The following is a 20,518-nucleotide window of genomic DNA, read 5'->3' as shown; positions in this document are numbered from 1 at the left end:
GACCGTCATCCCTCATGCCTCCTGCACTTCAGGGAATAAAGATATAGTGTGGCCGACCTTTACCTATAATTCAGGCCTTCTAGTCAAGGCGGCATCAACTGCATTCTCTCCAGCTTGATAATGCTTTTTTCTTGTAACAGGGCTTTCAAGTGTGCTTTTACAACGACTTGCATGACTGCAACATTACGGCCCTCCTAAACTCAGTGCTCTGACTGACTAGGCCAGCATGCTAAATGCTGTCTTCACCTCCCTGTGTACTTGCACGGCTGTTTTTCAGCCAGCTGAGCATTTCTACTCCCAAATCTCTCTTCCTCAACACTCGTTAGTGCCCTGCCATAAGACCATAAGACGTAGGAGCAGAATTAAGCCATTAGGCTTATTGAGTCTGCTCTGCCATTTTATCATAGCTGATTAATTATCCCTCTCAACCCCATTCTCCTTCCTTTCTCCCTGTAACCTTTGATTCCCTCACTAATCAAAACCTATCAACCTCTGCTTTAAATATACTCAATGACTTGGCCACTACAGCTGTGTGTGCCAATGAATTCTGCAGATTCACCACCCTCTGGCTAAAGAAATTCCTCTTCATCTCTGTTCTAAATGGACATCCTTCCATTCTGAAGCTGTGCCCTCTGGACCTAGACTCCCCCACTATCAGAAACATACCCTCCCCATCCACTCTAACTAGCCTGATCAGTATCTGATCGGTTTCAATGAGAATCCCCCACCCCCAGTTTCTGTAAATTCTAAAGAGTACAGTCCCAGAGCCATCAGATACTCCTCAAATGTTAACCCCTTCATTCCCGGAATCCTTCTCATGAACTTCTGGACCCTCTCCAATGCCAACACATCAATTCTTAGATAAGGGGCCCAAAGCTGCTCTCAGTACTCCATGTGACCCTTCTGATGCCTCAGCATTATATTCTCTCGAAATGAATGCTAAGATTGCATTTGTCTTCCTTACCACCAACTCAACCTGTAAATTAACCTTTAGAGAATCCTGCACAAGGACTCACAAGTTCCATTGCACTTCTGATTTTTGAATTTTCTCCCCATTTAAAAAAAATAATAACCATACTTTTCCCTTCATTTTATTCCATCTGCCACTTCTTTGCCCATTCTGCTAATCTATCTAAGTTCTTCTGCAGACTCCATACTTCCTCAACTCTTCCTGCCCCCTCCATCTATCTTTGTATCATCTGCAAACCTGTCCACAAAGCCATCAATTCCATCATCCAAGTAATTGGTATATAACATGAAAAGAAGCGGTCCCAACACAGAACCCTGTGGAACACCAATAGTCACAGGCAACCAACCAGAAAAAGGCCCACTTTATTCCTACGTTTTGCCTCCTGCCAGTCAGCCTATGCTCTATCCACGCCAGTATCATTTCTGTAATACCATGGGCTCATATTGTGTTAGCAGCCTTATGTGAGGCAATTTGTCAACTGCCTTCGGAAAATCTGTGTAAGCAAAATCCACTGACTCTCCTTTGTTTAACATACCTGTTATTTCCTCAAAAGCTTTCAACAGATTTGTCAGGCAAAATTTCCCCTTAAAGAAATCATGTTGTGTTTGCCCTATTTTATCATGTGCTCCCAAATACCCAGAAGCATCATCGTTAACAATCAACTCCCAACATTTTCCCAACCACTGAGGTCAGTGACCTATAATTTCCTTTCTTCTGCCTTGCTCCCTTCTTAGAGTGGAGTGATAGTTGCAATTTTCCAGTCCTCCGGAACCATTCCAGAATCTGGTGATTCTAGAAAGATCATTTCTAATGCTTCCACAATCTCTGCAGCTACCTCTTTCAGAGACTTGGAGTGTAGTCCATCTGGTCTAGGTGACTTATCCACCATCAGACCTTTTTCCAAGCACCTTCTGCTTAGTAATAGCAACCATATTTGCTCCTGCCCTGACACTCTTGGTTTCTGACATACTACTAGTGTCCTCCATAGTGAAGGCTGACACAATATACTTATTAAATTCATCCACCATTTCTTTGTCCCCCTTACCTCTCTGGTGTCATTTTCCTGTGCTCCGATATCCACATTTACCTCTCTTTTACTCTTTATATATCTGAAAAAAAGGTTTTGCATCCTCTTATATTATTGGCTAGCTTACCTTCAGATTTCATCTCTCCTTATGGCTTTTTTAGTTACCTTCTGTTGGTTTTTAAAAGTTTCCCAATCTGCTAACTTCCCACTAATCTTTGCAGTATTTTATGCCCTCTCTTTTGTGTCTATGCTGTCTTTGACTTCCCTTTTCAGCCATGGTTGTATTGTGCTTCTTTTACAATTCTTCTCTGGGGTGTATCTATTCCGCACTTTCTGCATTACCCCCAGAAACCCCAGCCTTTGCTGTTCTGCCATCATATCTGCTAGTGTTCCCTTTCACTCAACTTTGGCCAGCTCCTCTCTCATGCCTCTCTTAATTGCCTTTACTCCACTGTAAAACTAGATACCTTAGGCCAACTTTCATAATGAACAATTTAAAAGAAATCTTGTCCTGCTGAAGGGTTTTGACCCGAAACATCAGCTGTACTCTTTTCCTTGATGCTGCCTAGCCTGCTGAGTTCCTCCAGCATTTTGTGTGTGTTGCTCAGATTTCCAGCACCTGCAGAATTTCTCTCGTTTTTTAAAAAAAATCTTTATAAATTGAACAATATTGGATTCTGTTTTGCTTAATCCTTCTGCATTTCATGATTCCTGCCAATGGAATTGATTATTGAAACTGTTCATTAGATTATCAGATAAGCTTGATTGAAGTAGATGTATAATTTGTTAGTGATTGGTCGTGATGTAGATTATAATGAATGTGGATACTGGGAACTCCAGCAGGGTGTGGCCGGTACTGCCCCACATTGATTTCTTGTGGGGCCACCATCTTTCATAATATATTCAAGTATGCAGATTGCATCTAAGTTTGGAGACATTATAAACTGGGTAGTTCAGAATGTAATTTTTCAAAGTGGTACAAACAATGTCGAGCATTACATAATTACCTTTTTAAAGGCTGAATACAGCATTGCTAGACTGCACAGTTAGTTTCATGCTGTCAGTAATTGAGAGATGCAAAGACTGAAGGGGCTGGTGAGAGCAGTCTCTTGTCATTATACACATTAGCATAGAATTCTTATTCATTGAGATTTTTAAATTGATTTTTCCCCACTTAATGGTAAAGTTATTTCGCTTCAATATGCTGTTGCTCATTTCGAAATTCCGCTTAGATTGGTTTACCTGTAAAACCCAACTAGTGAAGTGTTCCAAGTTGCATGGAGGGATTTTCTGGTTTGGCTCTGAAGAAGTGTTTCACTGTGCTGGCATTTTTGAACTGGGAAGAATGATTCATTTTTGAAGGCTGTTTCTACTGTCCATATAACAATGTTTCCTGTTGGCTAAGTCTTTCTGCTTAGAAAAAAGTAGGAAAGGGAACATCCGTTTAACACTAAACCTACTGTGATGCAATTTAAAACTAGCTTTGTTATTCAATAGCTTGAGTCACTACACCTGCAGAGCAGTATATGTGATATCCCTTCAGACCTTGTACTGAAATGCTTAAGTCCAAGGCGAGATAGTCTGCAACTGTAATCACTTATGTCATATAAACACCTGTTGTCTAACTCTTAAAGCTAGACCTTCCATGAGTTAATGTTAGAAAGAACTTCATTGTACAAAGTGTGGTAGAAGTTTAGACCTCTTCTACAGATGACACATTCATTTAAAATCTACGATTTTTGATATGTGTGCACATTAAACTGCATGAAATTTGAGGGGGAAAGATCTCATTGGTTGGCAGAACAATTTCAAGAAACTAGTCTAATTATGTTCCTATGTTTACAGAGCTACACAAATGCAGTGGTGGTGTGGTGGTGACATAGCTGGCATTGCATTGTCTACCATAGGGCAGACTTTACATAGATTTGTGTTGGCAGAGTCTTTTCCTCTGCAAGCTCACTCAATAAGTTGGGAAGATTATGTATTGCAGCAGCTGGGTGGGTAATTCAAAAGAGAATGAGTAAAGTTTAGGAGTGGGTAGAGTAGTTTAATGGGGATAGGTGGAGCTAAAAGCTAGAAGCGTGTGACTGGTAATGGAACCTGGTTGCATTGTGCAGACAGACAGCTAGCCCAGGTCGCGATTCAGTCAGTCACTCTGGTGATCGCTGCAAGGCTAGGACTGGACATTTTGGACACCCTGGCAGCAGGGTGGGTGAGGTTGAACCCCCCTCTGAAAAAGGCTTCAACTGTGTGGTTAGGCTTGTTCCAGGTCAGGATTTTGTGGCCCTTTAGGGGCCTTGAAAGCACTCTGGAATTATGAATTAGTCTTGTGAAGATGTACAGTATGTTATGCCTCTAAACAGGTCCAGAAGTCTCCAAGCAGATAGTCAATATAAACATGGAGACCCTGAAGGTATTAGCAATGGGCCTTTAAATAACAGCCATTTGGCTAGCATGCAAAGCAATTTCTAATAACCAGTCTTTCCTGATGATTTCTTCCTCAACTCTCTATCTCTTGGGACAAGTTGTTGTTTAGTGATATTCTTTATGACAGTGTGAACTGATTTGTTAAGAAAGGTTAGAAGGCCCATTTAGAGAATTACTGGAACACTTATTGCTGACAAGAAACGGAGCCAATTAAATGCTGTCCTTGTGCTAGAGTCAAATCATAGCATTGCTTCTTAAGGCTTCCGTGGAATTTTATGCAATTTTACTGACTGTTTTACGGTAAGGTCTGTTTTACTTGCTATTTAAGCTGAGTAGATGATTAGGAATCAGGGGGTTAAATGGTAGCAAATGAGAGCAAGTTTAGTTGTCACTATCGGCAGAGGCACATAAAGGGAGAGCAAAAACCATTGATTTAAACCTATTTATTTCGACGCAAGAGGCAGATGAACTAAGGACTTGGATTGGCTCCAGGGATGGGGATATTATAGGTGGTCAAGATGAAGAATGAAGCATGCTTAAGGTTGAAGAAGCAAGGATCAGACTGAATTCTGGAGTGTTATATGGTAACCAGGAAGGAGCTGAAGAATTGACTTAGCGGAGCTAGTGGGGTGGGGGAGGGGGGGTGAGAAGGCCTTGCAAGTAAGAATAAGAAAAGCCCCAAGGCAAAAAACACATACAGTACATGAAGAACAGGAGGATGAGAACAGTGAGAGTAGGACCAATCAGATATAAAAGAGGAAGCGTGTGCCTGGAGTTGGAGGAGATGGGGGAGGCCCTTGATGAATACATTGCCTCAGTATTCATCAGTGAGTGGGAAATTGACGAATGTGAAATTAGCGTAGAACATGCTGATATGCTAGAACATGTCGATGTTAAGAAAGAGGATGTGATGGAACTAGGGCTGGATGGGATATTTGGAGAGACAGGGTCTTATTCAGGATAGTCAGCACAGTTTTGCATGGGAACTTGTGTCTGACAAATCTCTTGGAATTCATAACCAAGAGAGTATATAATAGTAGGACAATGGATGTTGTCTATATGGACTTTTAGGAACACCATTGACAAGTTCCCTCATGAGAGTCTAGTCTTGAAGGTCAGATTGCATGGAATCTAGGGGGAGATCATTATTTGGATTAGTAATTAGCTCTGTGGTAGAAAGCAGGGTGGGGGAGGGGGGTAGCTGGGTGTTGTTTGAGGGTTGTTCCTCACTCTAGAGGCCTGTGTCTGGTGGTGCACCTCGAAGGTCAGTGCTGAGACCCTTGTTCGTGAATTTAGATTCATGATTTAGATGTGAATGTCCAGGCAAAATTAATGAGTTTGTAGACGATAGTCAATTAGGTAGTATTGCAGACAGTGTAGAAGGTTATGTAAAATTACTGATTATAATCAGCTTGGTAAATGGGCTGATGATTGGCGAATGGCTTTCAATCCATTTGTAGGGTATCTTGGGAGGTCTAACCCAGGTAGGGACTTGTACAGTGAACGGTACACTGGGGAATGTAATGGAACAGAGGGACCTTGAGTGCACTTGCATAGTTTGCTGAAAGTGGCATCTGAAGTAGATATCAAATGGTGAAGAAGGCATTAGGCATATTGGATTCATCAGTCAAGGCGCTGAGTTTAAAAGTTAACAAGTTATGATGCAGCTATACCAGACATTGGTGAAGCCTCACTTGGAGTATTATGTACAGATTTGATCACCCTGTTAAAGGAAAGATGTTATTAAAGTAGTGAAAGTGCAGATATGATTTATCAGGATGTTGCCTTAACTTGAGGGCCTGAGGTACAAGATGAAGTTGTGTAGACTAGGACTTAATTCCCTGGATGGTGGGAGATTGAGGGGGTGACCTGACAGAGGAATTGTAGATCGTGACGGATGTAGACAGGGTGGAAGCACATAGCCTTTCCTCCCAGAGAGGAGGTACAAAAAACAAGAGGCATAGGTTTAAGATCAGAGGCGAGAGATTTAAAGGGGACTAATGGGGCAGCTTCTTCTCACAAATTGTGGTGCATATGTACTGCCAGAAATTAAGTTAGCAGTGGACACATTAACCATATCTAAAGGCCATCTAGATACGCACACTGATGGAAGTGGTTTAGAGGATTACGTGCCAGACGCGGGCAGATGGGAATAAATCACTGGGTGACACAATTGGCATGGACAGGTTGGACCAGAGGGCGTTTCCATGTTTGAAGATACCATGGCTGTATGCTTCATATTTTCACATTTGCTCCAGTTTACAACATTCTCCTTGTCCCTGCAGAGTTCCTCCTGTTGTGAAAAATGACCTTCAGTTCCTGTACTTGGTCTTGGAGTTTTTTGGCCTAATTGTGAAATAATAAAAGTATTGTTAAATATTATGTGCAAGGTATTTTTTAACTTTTGTATTAAAAGATTGGAAATAAGGTTGCCTACACGTTGAACAGAAAATATTGCATTTTCTGAATTTTAAAATGACTTTCCGTGTACTAAATTGGTAATTAGAGGGGGCATTGCCCCGAGGTGTCCGTGCCCACTATTTAATAGAGTGCTTGTCCCACTCAGGAACTTGCATTTATAAAATAGCTTTGCCAGTGCAGAAATATTCGATTGAGATATATGGGAGGATTATCAAACAAAATCAAGTACCAAATCACATAGAGGGAAATTATAAAAGCTAATCAGAAGCAGGTCAAAGAAGCAGCATCCAAGTTAAAAACAGCTATCAGGAAAAGTTTTACGGGTGAACTTCCAGCTGAAAGCATGCTTGTCAGTTGTAGCCCAGTGAATTTTGTGGACAGGGAGTAAGGCAGAGATCTAAAGAGAAGGAGAACAGAATGGGATATAAAGTTGAAAGAAGGGTGGGGTCATTGAAGGATTTGTTCATCATGTTAAATATTTTAAAATTAAGGCATTATTGGATCGGAGGTCTATGTGAGTCAGTGAGCATGCAAGCAATGAGTCACCAGAGATCAGTGCAGTGTCAGATTGACAGCTGGGTTTTGGGATAGCTTCACTATTGCAGGAAGTGCACAGTGTGAGACTCTTCAGGAGGCTAATATCTGAATGAGCTGATTGTCATCTGGTAACAAGACATGGAGGAGGGTTTCAGCAAAATATGTGTTGAGGCAAGTGATGATCTTGCTGTCATCTTCTGCTTCAAGTACATATCCAATTTTTCTCTGAAATACTGGCTCTGGCTCTTCCTCTCACTGGAGGAAATCTTTCCAAAGCTTTGTGACTTCAGCACAATGGAGCTTTTATTCTCACTTTAACTGACTGTTGAACATGCGACCTTCAGAACTGGCACACCAAATGGTCTGTCCAAGTTCATAATGGAAAAACACTTCCTAAATTAAGCACTCCACTTGTTAAATCTTTTTATCTTGCTTTAGAGGAAAACCTGTGGAAATAGCCCCAATATCTTAAAAATCTGCTGGATGTTAAATTTTCTATTTTTGATTTTAATCGTGAAAACCCTATGTTAAGTGCTTTCTAATTTAAATCTTGTTGATTAAGGTATCCAGAACCCATAGTACTCTTAACATAGAAACATAGAAAATAGGTGCAGGAGTAGGCCATTCGGCCCTTCGAGCCTGCACCGCCATTTATTATGATCATGGCTGATCATCCAACTCAGAACCCCGCCCCAGCCTTCCCTCCATACCCACTGACCCCCGTAGCCACAAGGGCCATATCTAACTCCCTCTTAAATATAGCCAATGAACTGGCCTCAACTGTTTAACAAAGCTGTGCCAATGTTTTCAAACTGTTGTACACATTTCTAATGATTATTACCTTTTGTAAATATTTCCCATAACTAGTATTTGTTGCTGATTTTCTTGATCTCTTCCTCTTGAAAAGGGAACATTATTGGCTATTCTAGTGCAAATCCAATTTTCTTATTGAAGGAAAAGCTAGATATATCGAGTAAAGTCTCAGCCTTCTCTTCCAAAAGATATAATGTGCACACCCCCACCCCAGATAACTGTTGACCTGCTTTCTGATTTAGTTCATTTCTGACCTTCATTCACATTTTATACCTCTCCTTAAATACCCCATGTTATCACTTGTGACATAAATTGTAACATTATTATTATTGAATGTCTGTCATATCTTTTACAGTTTTGGCTCCCTCTATTTTTTGAGCTAACTCATCGGGCTCATTTTGACGTGTGATATTCATTAACAGGAATTTACAATTGCAACGTTGGTTTCTATAATGTACAAACTCGTTTGTAGAACATAACTTGTATTGAGGAGGACCAAACATAATTGTAATAATCTCAGCACAGAATGGCATCAGATACTGTTTCCATAGGGTCGGACACATTTTAGACAGCATTATTTTCCTCACTTTCTTACCATCTGGGAAACACAAATGCTATAGAAACCCTTTAGCAAAGTTCTAGCAAGTTGTGAGTTCCTCAAAAACAGATGTCAGCCCCATGCCAGTTAATAATAATGAGATTTTGATGATCAGATAACGTGTCCAATGTATCACATGCATTGTTAATGACTTCACTTGTATGAGTAATTCATTTAGTTGCTTTAGGGGATCTTTTTGAGTGGTGGGAGGCAGATGGATGGGTGTGACAAACTGTTTGTGTGATGCTTTTAACCTTATTCTTACTGCATTTTCTTTCAACTTCCTTTGCCCTCTTCATGCTGCCCTCTTCAGCCAGGCTATGTAAGGGACTTGGTAAGTGGTCAGTTTGGTCTCTGTGATGGGAAGAATGTTTTGTGTGTATTTGTATGTGTGGGCTGCCTTGTGTGTCAGAATTGTTAAGTGTTAATGCTGAAGTGAAAACCTCCACTCGATCCAAACTTGGAAACAAAGAACAATCAGTAATGAGAATAATGCAGATTAAATTTGACACTGGAGAATTCAGACCAAAATTTATTCCCATTTTTAACATTGAAGGCCTAAGAAATAACTCGATAGGTTAAAGGCCATCAGCATAAATGGAAGACTGTTTACAGGAATGTACAACTGCCTGTTTGTTGACCTATTTGATCACATAACAGTGGAAGGTTTTCCTGAGCTAAATGTTTTTTAACAAAAGAAAACTAACTTTGCAGTCCTGAATATGTCTCCGTTTTTAACCTTTACTCAGGTTTTTGCCATTCTCTTATTTAGTTTTTGTTACTGTTCAGTGCTCTTCTGATAACTCTTCCTTAGTATAACTATGAAAAATGTTTTTTTAATATATATATATATATATATATATTTTATTCCTTTTCAGATCTCTGCCAGGATCCTTGAGGCCCATCAAAATGTAGCTCAGATGAGTCTCATTGAGGCAAAGATGAGGTTTATTCAGGCCTGGCAATCATTACCTGAGTTTGGCATCACTCATTTCATTGCAAGGTAACAAGATAACTTCCACAAATTATTAACAACTATATAGATAGAGATGTTGTATGCTTGTTGCCCATCCTTTTAACCTTTAGAAAGGTACAGTCTGTACCAACTTGTGATTTTATTTATTCCACAGCAGCTGCATAAACTTACCATCTAACTGGTTTTCAAAGATGGAACAAGGGTCTGTGCTTGTTTCCATGTGTTTTAAGATCAAAAATTGACTAGACAACCCAAAAATAATCATGGCCTTTCTCTAAGATGTGCCACAGAAGCATGACCAAGTTGATATTTATTTGTTTACTCAAAAAATATATTAAAGTCGAGCTTTCAGTATAATTTCAGCTTTCAGTCTGTCAAAGGAAATTAGGACATACAATTAGCATTGAACATTTTCTATATTTCCTTACTTTTTTTTTCTTGTTGCTTATTGACACCACACAGTAGCAGTTCTCCCGTTTACAGCATCCTGACTCGTGGCTACTGATGGCATCGGTCTGTCTCGAAGGACAATGGAAATATAGTTGAACAGTCGCACTGGAGTGACCCCTCTAGGGCACAAGCTTCGGCAGAAGGTTTGGAGATCTTGGGATGCCCAGTCATCAAGATTCCCCGCTCTGCCTCACCGGTGCAGTCCAAGGAAAGTGAAGCAATACATTTGGCACCGGCTTGGCTGCAGGAGCTGCCGGAAGGATGTTCAGTGACATCCAGCTGCCTTGGGGCTCCCCTCCGGATTTTTTGTCTGGGTTTACTCCCACAGCCTTTGTATCTCCCGGGGCTGCCCACAAGGGCAGTTATTTAACCATATCTGGGGATCTGGTTCAAAAGCAGCAGGGCGTATCCCCACGCCAGCGTGCTCCGTGTGCATGGCCCTGACCCCCTGCCTGTCTTCTTTAGTTCTGAAAGGTATCAGTTTCCGTGTGACACCACTGAGGAGGGACTACATGAGGCTTGCTGTTGGAGAGGCCATGTGCTGGCAGGGAAAGACTTGCACATTCAGCTCTCCTTTTCCTGAAACTTCTAGCCAGTGATGGAAACTGAAAGTAGGAGTAGCAAGCACTTACCAACTACACTACCATACTAGACACGTCACAACAATCACTTGACACTCAATGAAACTTAAGTTTTCACTAGTTCCATCCTAAGTCATTTGATTGTTGTCTCCCATCTTGAGTGCGTCCCTTGACCCTTTGACTAATTGGCGGAAGTTGTAGCAAATAAACAGTGCTATTTTCTACAATACCGCATCTCATAGAGTGGTGATAAACAGGTGGTGTGTAACAAAGATGTTCTTATGCTTAGATAAAAGCAAGCAAATGCAAATACTGTAAGTCTTAAATAAAAGGCGAAAATACTGAAAATGTTCAGTAGGATTGGCAAAATTTGTGGAAAGAGCAAAAGCTGATGTTTGCCAGTAGATTTTTAATCTGTATTGGCTAGACACCGGGTCTGCATTACAGTAATTAACTAATAACTAGCAAGTCTACATTGCAGTAATTAACTAATAACTAGCAAGTCGACTACTTTTTAACCTGTCGAGGAAAAGGAAGAATAGAAATCTAACCTTAAGATGAGTGATCTTTCTCCTAGTGACTAGTTTGAACTGCATTTCCAATACTTGGAAGTATGTACATATTTGTTGACGCATGTATAATTCTGCTTCATCAGCTTTGGCCATCAATAAACTGACATTGATCTTTGCTTTAAATATGAATGCATGTAATTTTCCTTCTTTGTTTGATGAGACACACAACCTTGCAATGCCTGCCAGAAAGTGAATCTCAGGGTTGTAAATGGTAGTGTGTACATACTTTGATAATAAATTTACTTTGACTTTGATCCGAATATCGTGTCTTCTTTTTTGAAAGTACTTAAGCAGGGGATGATTTGTGCAGTTTCAGTAGGAAGGTCAGCAAGGGGTCAGAAGGAAAAAATACATTTTTGAGGGATGCATCCTCTGGAAACTCCCTGGAAAATCACAGTGCAGTTTTAATGCAGCAATTACAGTAACTCATTATTTTGCAGTAATCATTCATGGGGAATTTTCTTTTGAGATATTGTAGCATTCCATCCTGGAAGTTATTATTGACGCGCATTCCTATATAGACATGATGACAAGAGCATCATCATTCATAGCCAACTACTGAACACGTCTTTGAAATAACACTAAATGTCAAAAAAGTCTATACTTAGAATTGTCTAGAAATTTAACAGAAAATACTACAAAATCATGATCATGATAGCTGTTTGTCCCAGCTGTTGATCAGCTTTCTGAAGAGAAATTTTCGTTTCTGTCAAAAAATTTAAAGTAATACAGTCTTCCAGTTTATAAGTTCATAGAAACATTTCGAATGTTAAAAGGCATGGACAGAGTGGATGTGGCAAGGTTGTTTCCCATGATGGGGGAGTCTAGTACGAGAGGGCATGACTTAAGGATTGAAGGGCGCCCATTCAGAACAGAAATGCAAAGAAATTTTTTTAGTCAGAGGGTGGTGAATCTATGGAATTTGTTGCCACGGGCAGCAGTGGAGGCCAAGTCATTGGGTGTATTTAAGGCAGAGATTGATAGGTATCTGAGTAGCCAGGGCATCAAAGGTTATGGTGAGAAGGCGGGGGAGTGGGACTAAATGGGAGAATGGATCAGCTCATGATAAAATGGCGGAGCAGACTAGATAGGCTGAATGGCCTACTTCTGCTCCTTTGTCTTATGGTCTTATAAGGCTATTTGTGTTAACTTTTAGTTTGGAATAATGAATTCTAATGTATTTATTCTATAAATACTTACGGTAACTTAAACTGTAAATTTGCTGTTTTCTTGAATGTGTCAGGTAGTTAATAATTGTTTGAGGCTTTGGTGCTCGAGAGTACCAATGTAATTCAATCCTCTGCAGTTCAGTTCTTCGTGCTAGTCCCAGTGTTTTGCTGCTTTATTTAATGCAGATAAATATATTATTTTTTGGGTCATTAATTTTTGATAATAAACCTAATATCTGTTAAGTGGCTGCTTGTTGGTGGTTTCCAAGAGTATTGTTTTCCTATTGTTCAGATACTTTTTATAATGTTCGCTGCCATCAAGCTGCCCTTTACTTTAAAATGTTATGCAATATGTTGCAATTTAGGTTTCAAGGAAGCAAGAAAGATGATCTGATTGGCATAGCCTATAATAGGTTGATCAGGATGGATTCAAGCACAGGAGATGCAATCAAGACATGGAGGTTCAGCAACATGAAACAGTGGAATGTAAATTGGGAAATCAAAATGGTATGATTAATTAGAAATGTCCTGAATCATTATTTTGAATGCTATGTTTGTTTATATTTGAATGTTAACTTTTGTTCATGGTCTGTAATGTGAGATATCATATGAGTAAATCAGAACTAGTATAGTACGTGCAGATAACAAAATTCAAGTTGAAACATTTTAGTGTATAACATATTTTTATATTGATTTTTTTTCCTTCACAAGAGAGGAACAATGCAAATGCTGTAATTAAGGGCAAGGTTAGTGCAGTGATGGAGGATTTAACATTTGTCAAACCAGGAAAATCAACAAACTTACTCAAGCTATTGAGAAAATCTAAGGAGGGAATAGTGAACATGCTGATCATCTTTTTTTCTATATATACTCTCTCCACAAGCTAATAATGCACCATTTAAAACAAAGAACAAGTGGCCAAGTTATTAGAAGGAATTGAGTGACGGCACTAAGCAACGTTTAGAGAGTTTCCTGATTAACCAAGGACTTGTAAAGAGAAGGCCATGTCTGAGTAACTGGATTTGTGAGCGGATAAGAATAGAATCATAAACATGAGAAAATCTGCAGATGTTGAAAATCTTGAGTGACACACACAAAATACTGGAACAACTCAGCAGGCCAGCCAATATCCATGGAAATGAGTAAGCAGTCGACATTTCAGGCCGAGACCCTTCATCAGGACAGGACAGGACAGGAAGGGGAAGATGCCAGAATAAATGAGGGAAGGAGGATAGCAAGAAGGTGATAGGTGAAACCAACTGGGTTGGAAAGGTAAAAGACTGGAGAGAAAGGAAACCGATAGGAGAGGAGAGTGGACCATAGGAAAAAGGAAAGGAGAAGGGGACCCAGGGGGAGGTGATAAGCAGATGAGAAGAAGTAAGAGGCCATAGTGGGGAATAGAAGAAGTGGGGAGGGGGAGGGAAATGCTTTCACCAGAGGAAGAATCAGGTTGGAGGCTACCAGATGGAATTTAAGGTGTTGTTCCTCCATCCTGAAGGTGGCCTCATCGCGGCACAAGAGGAGACCATGGACCAACATGTCAGAATGAGAATTCGAGTTAAAATGTTAGGCCATTGGGAGGTTCCACTTTAGGCGGATGGAGCTGAGGTGCTTGAAGTATTCCCCCAATTTATAATAGATCTCACTAATGCTGCATAGGAAGCATCAGGCACAAAGGTGACCCCAGCAGATTCACAGGTGAAGCAACACACACAAAATGCTGGTGGAACGCAGCAGGCCAGGCAGCATCTATAGGAAGAAATACAGTCGACATTTTGAGTGGAGACCCTTCGTCAGGACTAATAGAAAAAAGAGATAGTAAGAGTTTTGAAAGGGGGAGGGGGAGACCTGAAATGATAGGAGAAGACAGGAGGGGGAGGGATGAAACCAAGAGCTGGGAAGTTGATTGGCAAAAGGGATACAAGGCTGGAGAAGGGGGAGTATCATGGGACGGAAGGCCTTGAAAGAAAGAAAGGCGGAGGGGAGCACCAGAGGAAGATGGAGAACAGGCAAGGATTGAGTTCATCAACTTTGCCTCCAGCTTCCACCCTGCCCTCAAATTTACCTGGTCCATTTCCGACACCTCCCTCCCCTTCATTGATCTCTGTCTGTATCTCTGGAGACAGCTTATCTACTGATGTCTACTATAAGCCCAGAGACTCTCACAGCTACTTGGACTATGCCTCTTCCCATCCTGTTACTTGTAAAAATGCCATCCCCTTCTCTCAATTCCGCCGTCTCCACCGTATCGCTCTCTGAATGAGGCTTTTCATTCCAGGACGAAGGAGATGTCTTTCGTTTTTAAAAGAAAGGGGCTTCCCTTCCTCCATCATCAACTCTGCCCTCAAACACATCTCTCCCATTTCACACACATCTGCTCTCACCCCATCCTCCCGCCACCCCACTAGGGATAGGGTTCCTCTTGTCCTCACCTACCACCCCACCAGCCTCTGTGTCCAACTATAATTCTCCGTAACGTCCGCCATCTCCAACGGGATCCCACTGCCAAGCACATCTTTCCCTCCCTCCACTTTCTGCTTTCCGCAGGGATCGCTTCCTACGTGACTCCCTTGTCCATTCGTCCCCCTGCGTCCGGTGCTCCCGGTGTGGCCTTCTATATATTGGCGAGACCCGACGCAGATTGGGAGACCATTTCGCTGAACACCTACGCTCTGTCCGCCAGAGAAAGCAGGATCTCCCAGTGGCCACACATTTTAATTCCACGTCCCATTCCCATTCCGATATGTCAATCCGTATATCATTTCGGGTCTCCTTTACTGTCGAGATGAAGCTACACTCAGGTTGGAGGAATAACACCTTATATTCCGTCTGGGTAGCCTCCAACCTGATGGCATGAACAATGATTTCTCTAACTTCTGTTAATGCCCCTCCTCCCCTTCTTACCCCATCCCTAATTTTTTTCCCTCTCTTTCCCTTTCACAATAACTCTTTGCCTGTTCTCCATCTTCCTCTGGTGCTCTCCTCCCCCTTTCTTTCTTCCAAGACCTTCCATCCCATTTGCCAATCAGCTTCCCAGCTCTTGGTTTCATCTCTTCCCCTCCTGTCTTCTCCCATCATTTTGGGTCTCCCCCCCGTCCCACTTTCAAATCTCTTACTATCTCTTTTTTCCGTTAGTCCTGACGAAGGGTCTTGACCCGAAATGTCGACTGTACTTCTTCCTATAGATGCTGCCTGGCCTGCTGCATTCACCAGCATTTTGTGTGTGTTGCTTGAATTTCCCGCGTCTGCGGATTTTCTCGTGTTCACAGGTGAAGTGTTGCCTCACCTGGAAGGACTGTTTGGGACCCGGAATGGAGGTGAGGGAGGATGTGACAAGGACAGGTGTCTCACTTAGGCCGCTTGCAGGGATAAGTAGGATATTTGAGAGGCATATGTTAATAAGGCATGTAGAAGCTGGTATATTGATAAAGGCAGAACAGTTTGATGTGCTCTATTTGGACTATAGTAAGGCATTCAACAAGTTTTCCTATGGTTAGCTCATCAGAAAGTTAGGAGGCATGGAATTTTGGGAACTTGGCTGCACGAGTTCAGCTGCCCACAAAAGTCAGAGGATCATAGTAGATGAGGCATATCCTGCCTGGAGGTCCATGACTGAAAGTGTTTGTTAGGGATCTGTTCTGAGGCACCAGCTCTGTGTGTTTTTATAAATGACTTGGATGAGGGACTGGAAGAGTATGTTAGTTGGTATACAGATGACACAAAGTTTAGTCCTGTTTTGGGTAGTGTAGAAGGTTATTATAGCTTACAATGGCACATTGACGGGATGCAGATTGGGCTGATAAACAGCAGATGGAGGTCAGTCCAGAAAAGCGTGAAGTGACACACTTTGGAAGGTTGAACATGAGGACAGAGTACAGGGTTAATGGCAGGATTCTTAGCAGTGTGGAGGAACAGAGAAACCTTGGGTCCACGTCCATAAGTCCCTCAAAATTGCCGTGCAAGTTGATAGGGTGGTTAAGAAGGCGTATGGTCTGTTGGCTTTCATTGTTCAGGGGGGATTGAGTTCAAGAGCTGTGAGGAAATGTTGTAGCTCTATAAAATGCTGTGTGGGCCACACAGAGTATTGTATTCAGTTCTGGTTGCCTCATTATAGGAAGAATGTGGAAGCCTTGGAGAAGGAGCAGAGGAGATTTACTAGGATGCTGCCTGGACTAGACAATATGCCTTATGAGAAAAGGTTAAGCAAACTAGGGCTTTTCTTTTTTTGGATCAAAGGAGGATTTGAGGAGACCTGATAGAGGGGTAAAAGATGATAAGAGGCATAGATTGAGTGGAAATGGCTAATACAAAGGGTCATGGGGGCACATGGTGCTTCTTGGGTAGAGGGAGTACTGGTGTTGTGGAAGCAGGGAGTTTACAGAAGGATAGACAGATTAGGAGAATGGGCAAAATGACAGATGGAATACAGTGTTGGCAAGTGTATGTTTATGCACTGTGGTCAAAAGAATGAAAGTGTAGACTATTTTCTAGATGGGCAGAAAATAAAGAAAATTAGAGGTGCAAAGGGACTTGGGGGCCCTCCTGCAGAATCCCCTGAAGGTTAACTTGCAGGTTGAGTCAGTGGTAAGGAAGGTAAATACAATGTTTGCATTCATTTCATGCGGACTAGAATATTAAAGCAAGGATGTAATTAATACTGAGGCATTGGTTAAATCGCACTTGGAATACTGTTGAAACCTATCAGATATTGAATGGTCTAGATAGAGTGCATGAAGAGAGGATGTACCCAAAAGTGGGGAAGTCTAGGACCAGAGGACACAGCCTCAGAATAGAGGGACATTCCTTTAGAACAGAGCTGAGAAGATTGAGATTTTCTTTAGCCAGAGACTGGTGAATCCAGAATTCATTGCCACAGAAGGCTGGTGAGGCCAAGTCAATGAACATATATATAAAGCAGAGGCTAATAGGTTTTTGATTAGTAAGGGTATCAAAGGTTACAGGGAGAAGGTAGGAGGATGGGGTTGAGAGGATAATAGATCAGCCATGATGGAATGGCAAAGCAGATACAATGGGCCAAATGGCCTAATTCTTTTCCTATGTCTTATGGTCAAATGGCTGGGCACTGACGAGTGTTGAGGAACAGACGGACCTTATGGTCTCATCATTTTAAGTGATTGGAGGAAAGAATAGGAGAGGTGTTAGATGTGGAATTCCTTTTTGCATGGAGTGCACTGCGGGGTGGGGGTACAGCCAGGTACATTGGAAACATTTAATAAACTCTTAGATAGGCACATGAGTGAAAGAAAACTGGAAGGCTCTGTGGGAGGGAGGGGTTAGATTGATCTTGGATTCTGTTAAAAGGTCAGCACATCATCGTGAGCCAAAGATCTTGTACTGTGCTGTAGTGTTTCCAAAATAATTCAGTGGTCCAATAGCGGAAAAGTGAGATTATGCTGCTGTGTTATTAGATGCATGGATCTTGTCTCTACCTTTAAAACATTCATTTACAAAATTCATAACTAGTATAGCTTCCTTTCAGGGGAGAGGGTGTAGAAGATGGAAGACAATTTGTGTGAGAACAAAATAATGATTGTTTCTTTCTGTGTATGAAATCTGTCTGCCTTCTGTCATTTCCCATGACCTTTTAGATAATGTTCCAAAATGCAGTGTACACAATGAATGTTCTGCAACAAACGATTTTAATTAGATTTGCTTACTTGTTACATTCGGAAGAAAATTGAAAAAGCCATTAGCGTTAATGGTCTATAAAAGTTGTTGCTGCATGTTTCCTATTCAATTTGATCAAAAGCCAACAACAAAAGGAACTGTAAAGTAAATATTTTTATTTTGGCAAAGCTACATGAAATCTTGGTGAGAATATACCTGTAATGCTAAAAATGTTTTGCACTCTCCCAATCCATGTTTAGGTGACTGTTGAGTTTGCCGATGAAGTTCGGCTTTCTTTTATCTGTGGAGATATCGACTGCAAGGTAGTTCATGAGTTCATTGGTGGTTACATCTTCCTATCGACGCGGGCTAAGGATCAGAATGAAAGCTTGGATGAAGATATGTTCTTTAAGCTTACCAGCGGCTGGATGTGACAGCAAATGCCTTATAAGATTTGTTCAGGCCATTGAAGGTCTTTTTTAATGAGTGCTGTTACTCGATATAAGCTGCTTATTCCAGTAAGCGCCTCGTACTGTAATCCTTTACCATGTTTTTTGTTTGTTGTTTTAGTTATCAGATCAGTTAACACTGTATGTGCACTAACAGGAGCACTTCTTAGTATCTAGCTACCAAACAAAGCTACCATGTTTTGGGCCTGGCAAGTTCTCCTCATCTGGCAAGTGGCCTTGAAAGATCCCTCATCAGCAATCTGTTTCATGACAGCCTTGGAATCAGCCGTACAGTTTATTAAGTAAGTTATCAAATGAAGTGTATGCCTAGGAGAGGAAAAATGGAATATTTATCAAACTTTGCATGTGTTTGTGCCTTTAAGACCTTTATAAAACAAATCATAATCCCCTACATAAATCAGGACTACTATAGTGACGTAGAAAAGGAGGGTAGTTTTTTGGGAATCAATGAACACAGCTCATTGTTTTAGCTTGCATACCAAAACATCTGGTTATTAGTTGAATTTACATTCTGTACTTTGCCATTTTTTTTTTACACCTTATAGTATTATGTGAAGCTGTTTTAATCACCAGCATTAGTTACCTTTTTCACTTCAAGTATGAAATATTTCCAATACATTATGAAGTAATGCTATATGAAGTATGGTTTTTCATGTAACTAATGTAAAAACAAGTTTTATATAATTGTACAGTTTTTGAACTATAGCATCACATCAGTTAATGTGCTTACAATGTATTATGTTTGGTTGTGCTTTTACCGGCATAGCTAATAGTAAAAAAAAATTATTTCAATGGAAGAATTAATTTTTGAACCTTGCTTAATTTTATCATGTTTAATTGTAGCTGACGTTGTGCCATGGACGTCCTAAACGGTGAAGCCTAACGTTTGTTTTTTTGAAACTTATGTACAAATGCATTTATTTTAAATAAAAGTTAAATCTTTTATTTAACATGTCCCTTTCACTATTTATTTAAAATGAAACTTGACTTGAGGTTGTTGCTGTTAGACAGCAGCTCCTAAAGTATTACAGAGCAATCCCGCTGTGAAAATAAAACCAAGTTGGACCTCAGCCTTGGGTAGGTTACCAAATATTGCTGAAAGAAATGTTCTCACTAATGGCAACTAACGGAATAGTATTAACTACTTGATACATTGAAGTCTTTTGGATGGAAATAGGAAGAATCAAGAATCGTGATAGCAAGAGATAGTTCAAATAATTAGTTCCAAAAATCCTGAATGTAACTAGAATAAGTATTTGTAATCCAAATGAGAATATAAAAAATGGTATTATCTCCAATATGTAACAAGCTTTTTTTTTGTTGAATCTAGTAAAAGTTGAGATTTAAGCACACATATTGTTACGAGGTCTTTTTTTGCAGCGTTTCGATGTTTAATTAACACTGTTTTGCAAATAATCTTTTCAAAGAATCAGATTGATTTATTAATACTTTGATGTACTTTGCTGGGATGTAGCCTGGGTTTGCACTTGTTCCTGGTCATGACACTACTGTATTGGGAATAGCCAGAAAAGTGCTGGGTCCCAGATAGTTCAGGCTCACTTCACACAGAAACTCCAGACATTTGCATTTTAGCAGAAGTCTCACTTGGGGATGAGATGTTGGTTGAAAATTTGCAGTACATATTAAAATCTATTTGAAGCAATTGACTAAAACGATAGTGGCACTCTTTGCTGTAGGACTTAATGGAGAAGGCAGTCATTGGTAAGGGAGTCCTGATATATGGGCTGATCTGAATGATCCTGGAAGTGATTGCATTAGGCTGTCATTTTCATAGACTTCGTGAGAACTGGTCTAGCTGTGAGTTTTCTGACTACTGTCTATAATAAAAACTTGTTATTTGGTTTCTGGTTTAAGATGG

General features: G+C 40.7%; 1 protein-coding gene across 7 annotated transcripts in view; it reads left to right on the top strand.

The window, feature by feature from the left end:
* fermt2 (FERM domain containing kindlin 2) overlaps window positions 1-19,980 on the top strand; it is a 156,678-nt gene extending 136,698 nt beyond the window's left edge. For 3 of the 7 annotated variants that reach the window (XM_063048992.1, XM_063049010.1, XM_063049001.1), the window contains exons 14-17: window positions 9,107-9,127; window positions 9,672-9,796; window positions 12,907-13,048; window positions 18,430-19,980. In XM_063048992.1, coding sequence (XP_062905062.1) covers window positions 9,107-9,127; window positions 9,672-9,796; window positions 12,907-13,048; window positions 18,430-18,603 — 462 coding nt within the window. In that variant the 3' untranslated portion in view covers window positions 18,604-19,980. The remainder of the gene's footprint in view (window positions 1-9,106; window positions 9,128-9,671; window positions 9,797-12,906; window positions 13,049-18,429) is intronic. The other 4 variants (XM_063049025.1, XM_063048984.1, XM_063049035.1 and 1 more) reach the window with 3 other exon arrangements.
* Window positions 19,981-20,518: the final 538 nt, after the last annotated feature.

The sequence above is a fragment of the Mobula hypostoma genome, chromosome 1, assembly GCF_963921235.1.
Source record: "Mobula hypostoma chromosome 1, sMobHyp1.1, whole genome shotgun sequence".
Taxonomy (NCBI): Eukaryota; Metazoa; Chordata; class Chondrichthyes; order Myliobatiformes; family Myliobatidae; genus Mobula; species Mobula hypostoma.
This window is presented reverse-complemented; position numbering and strand designations above follow the sequence as displayed.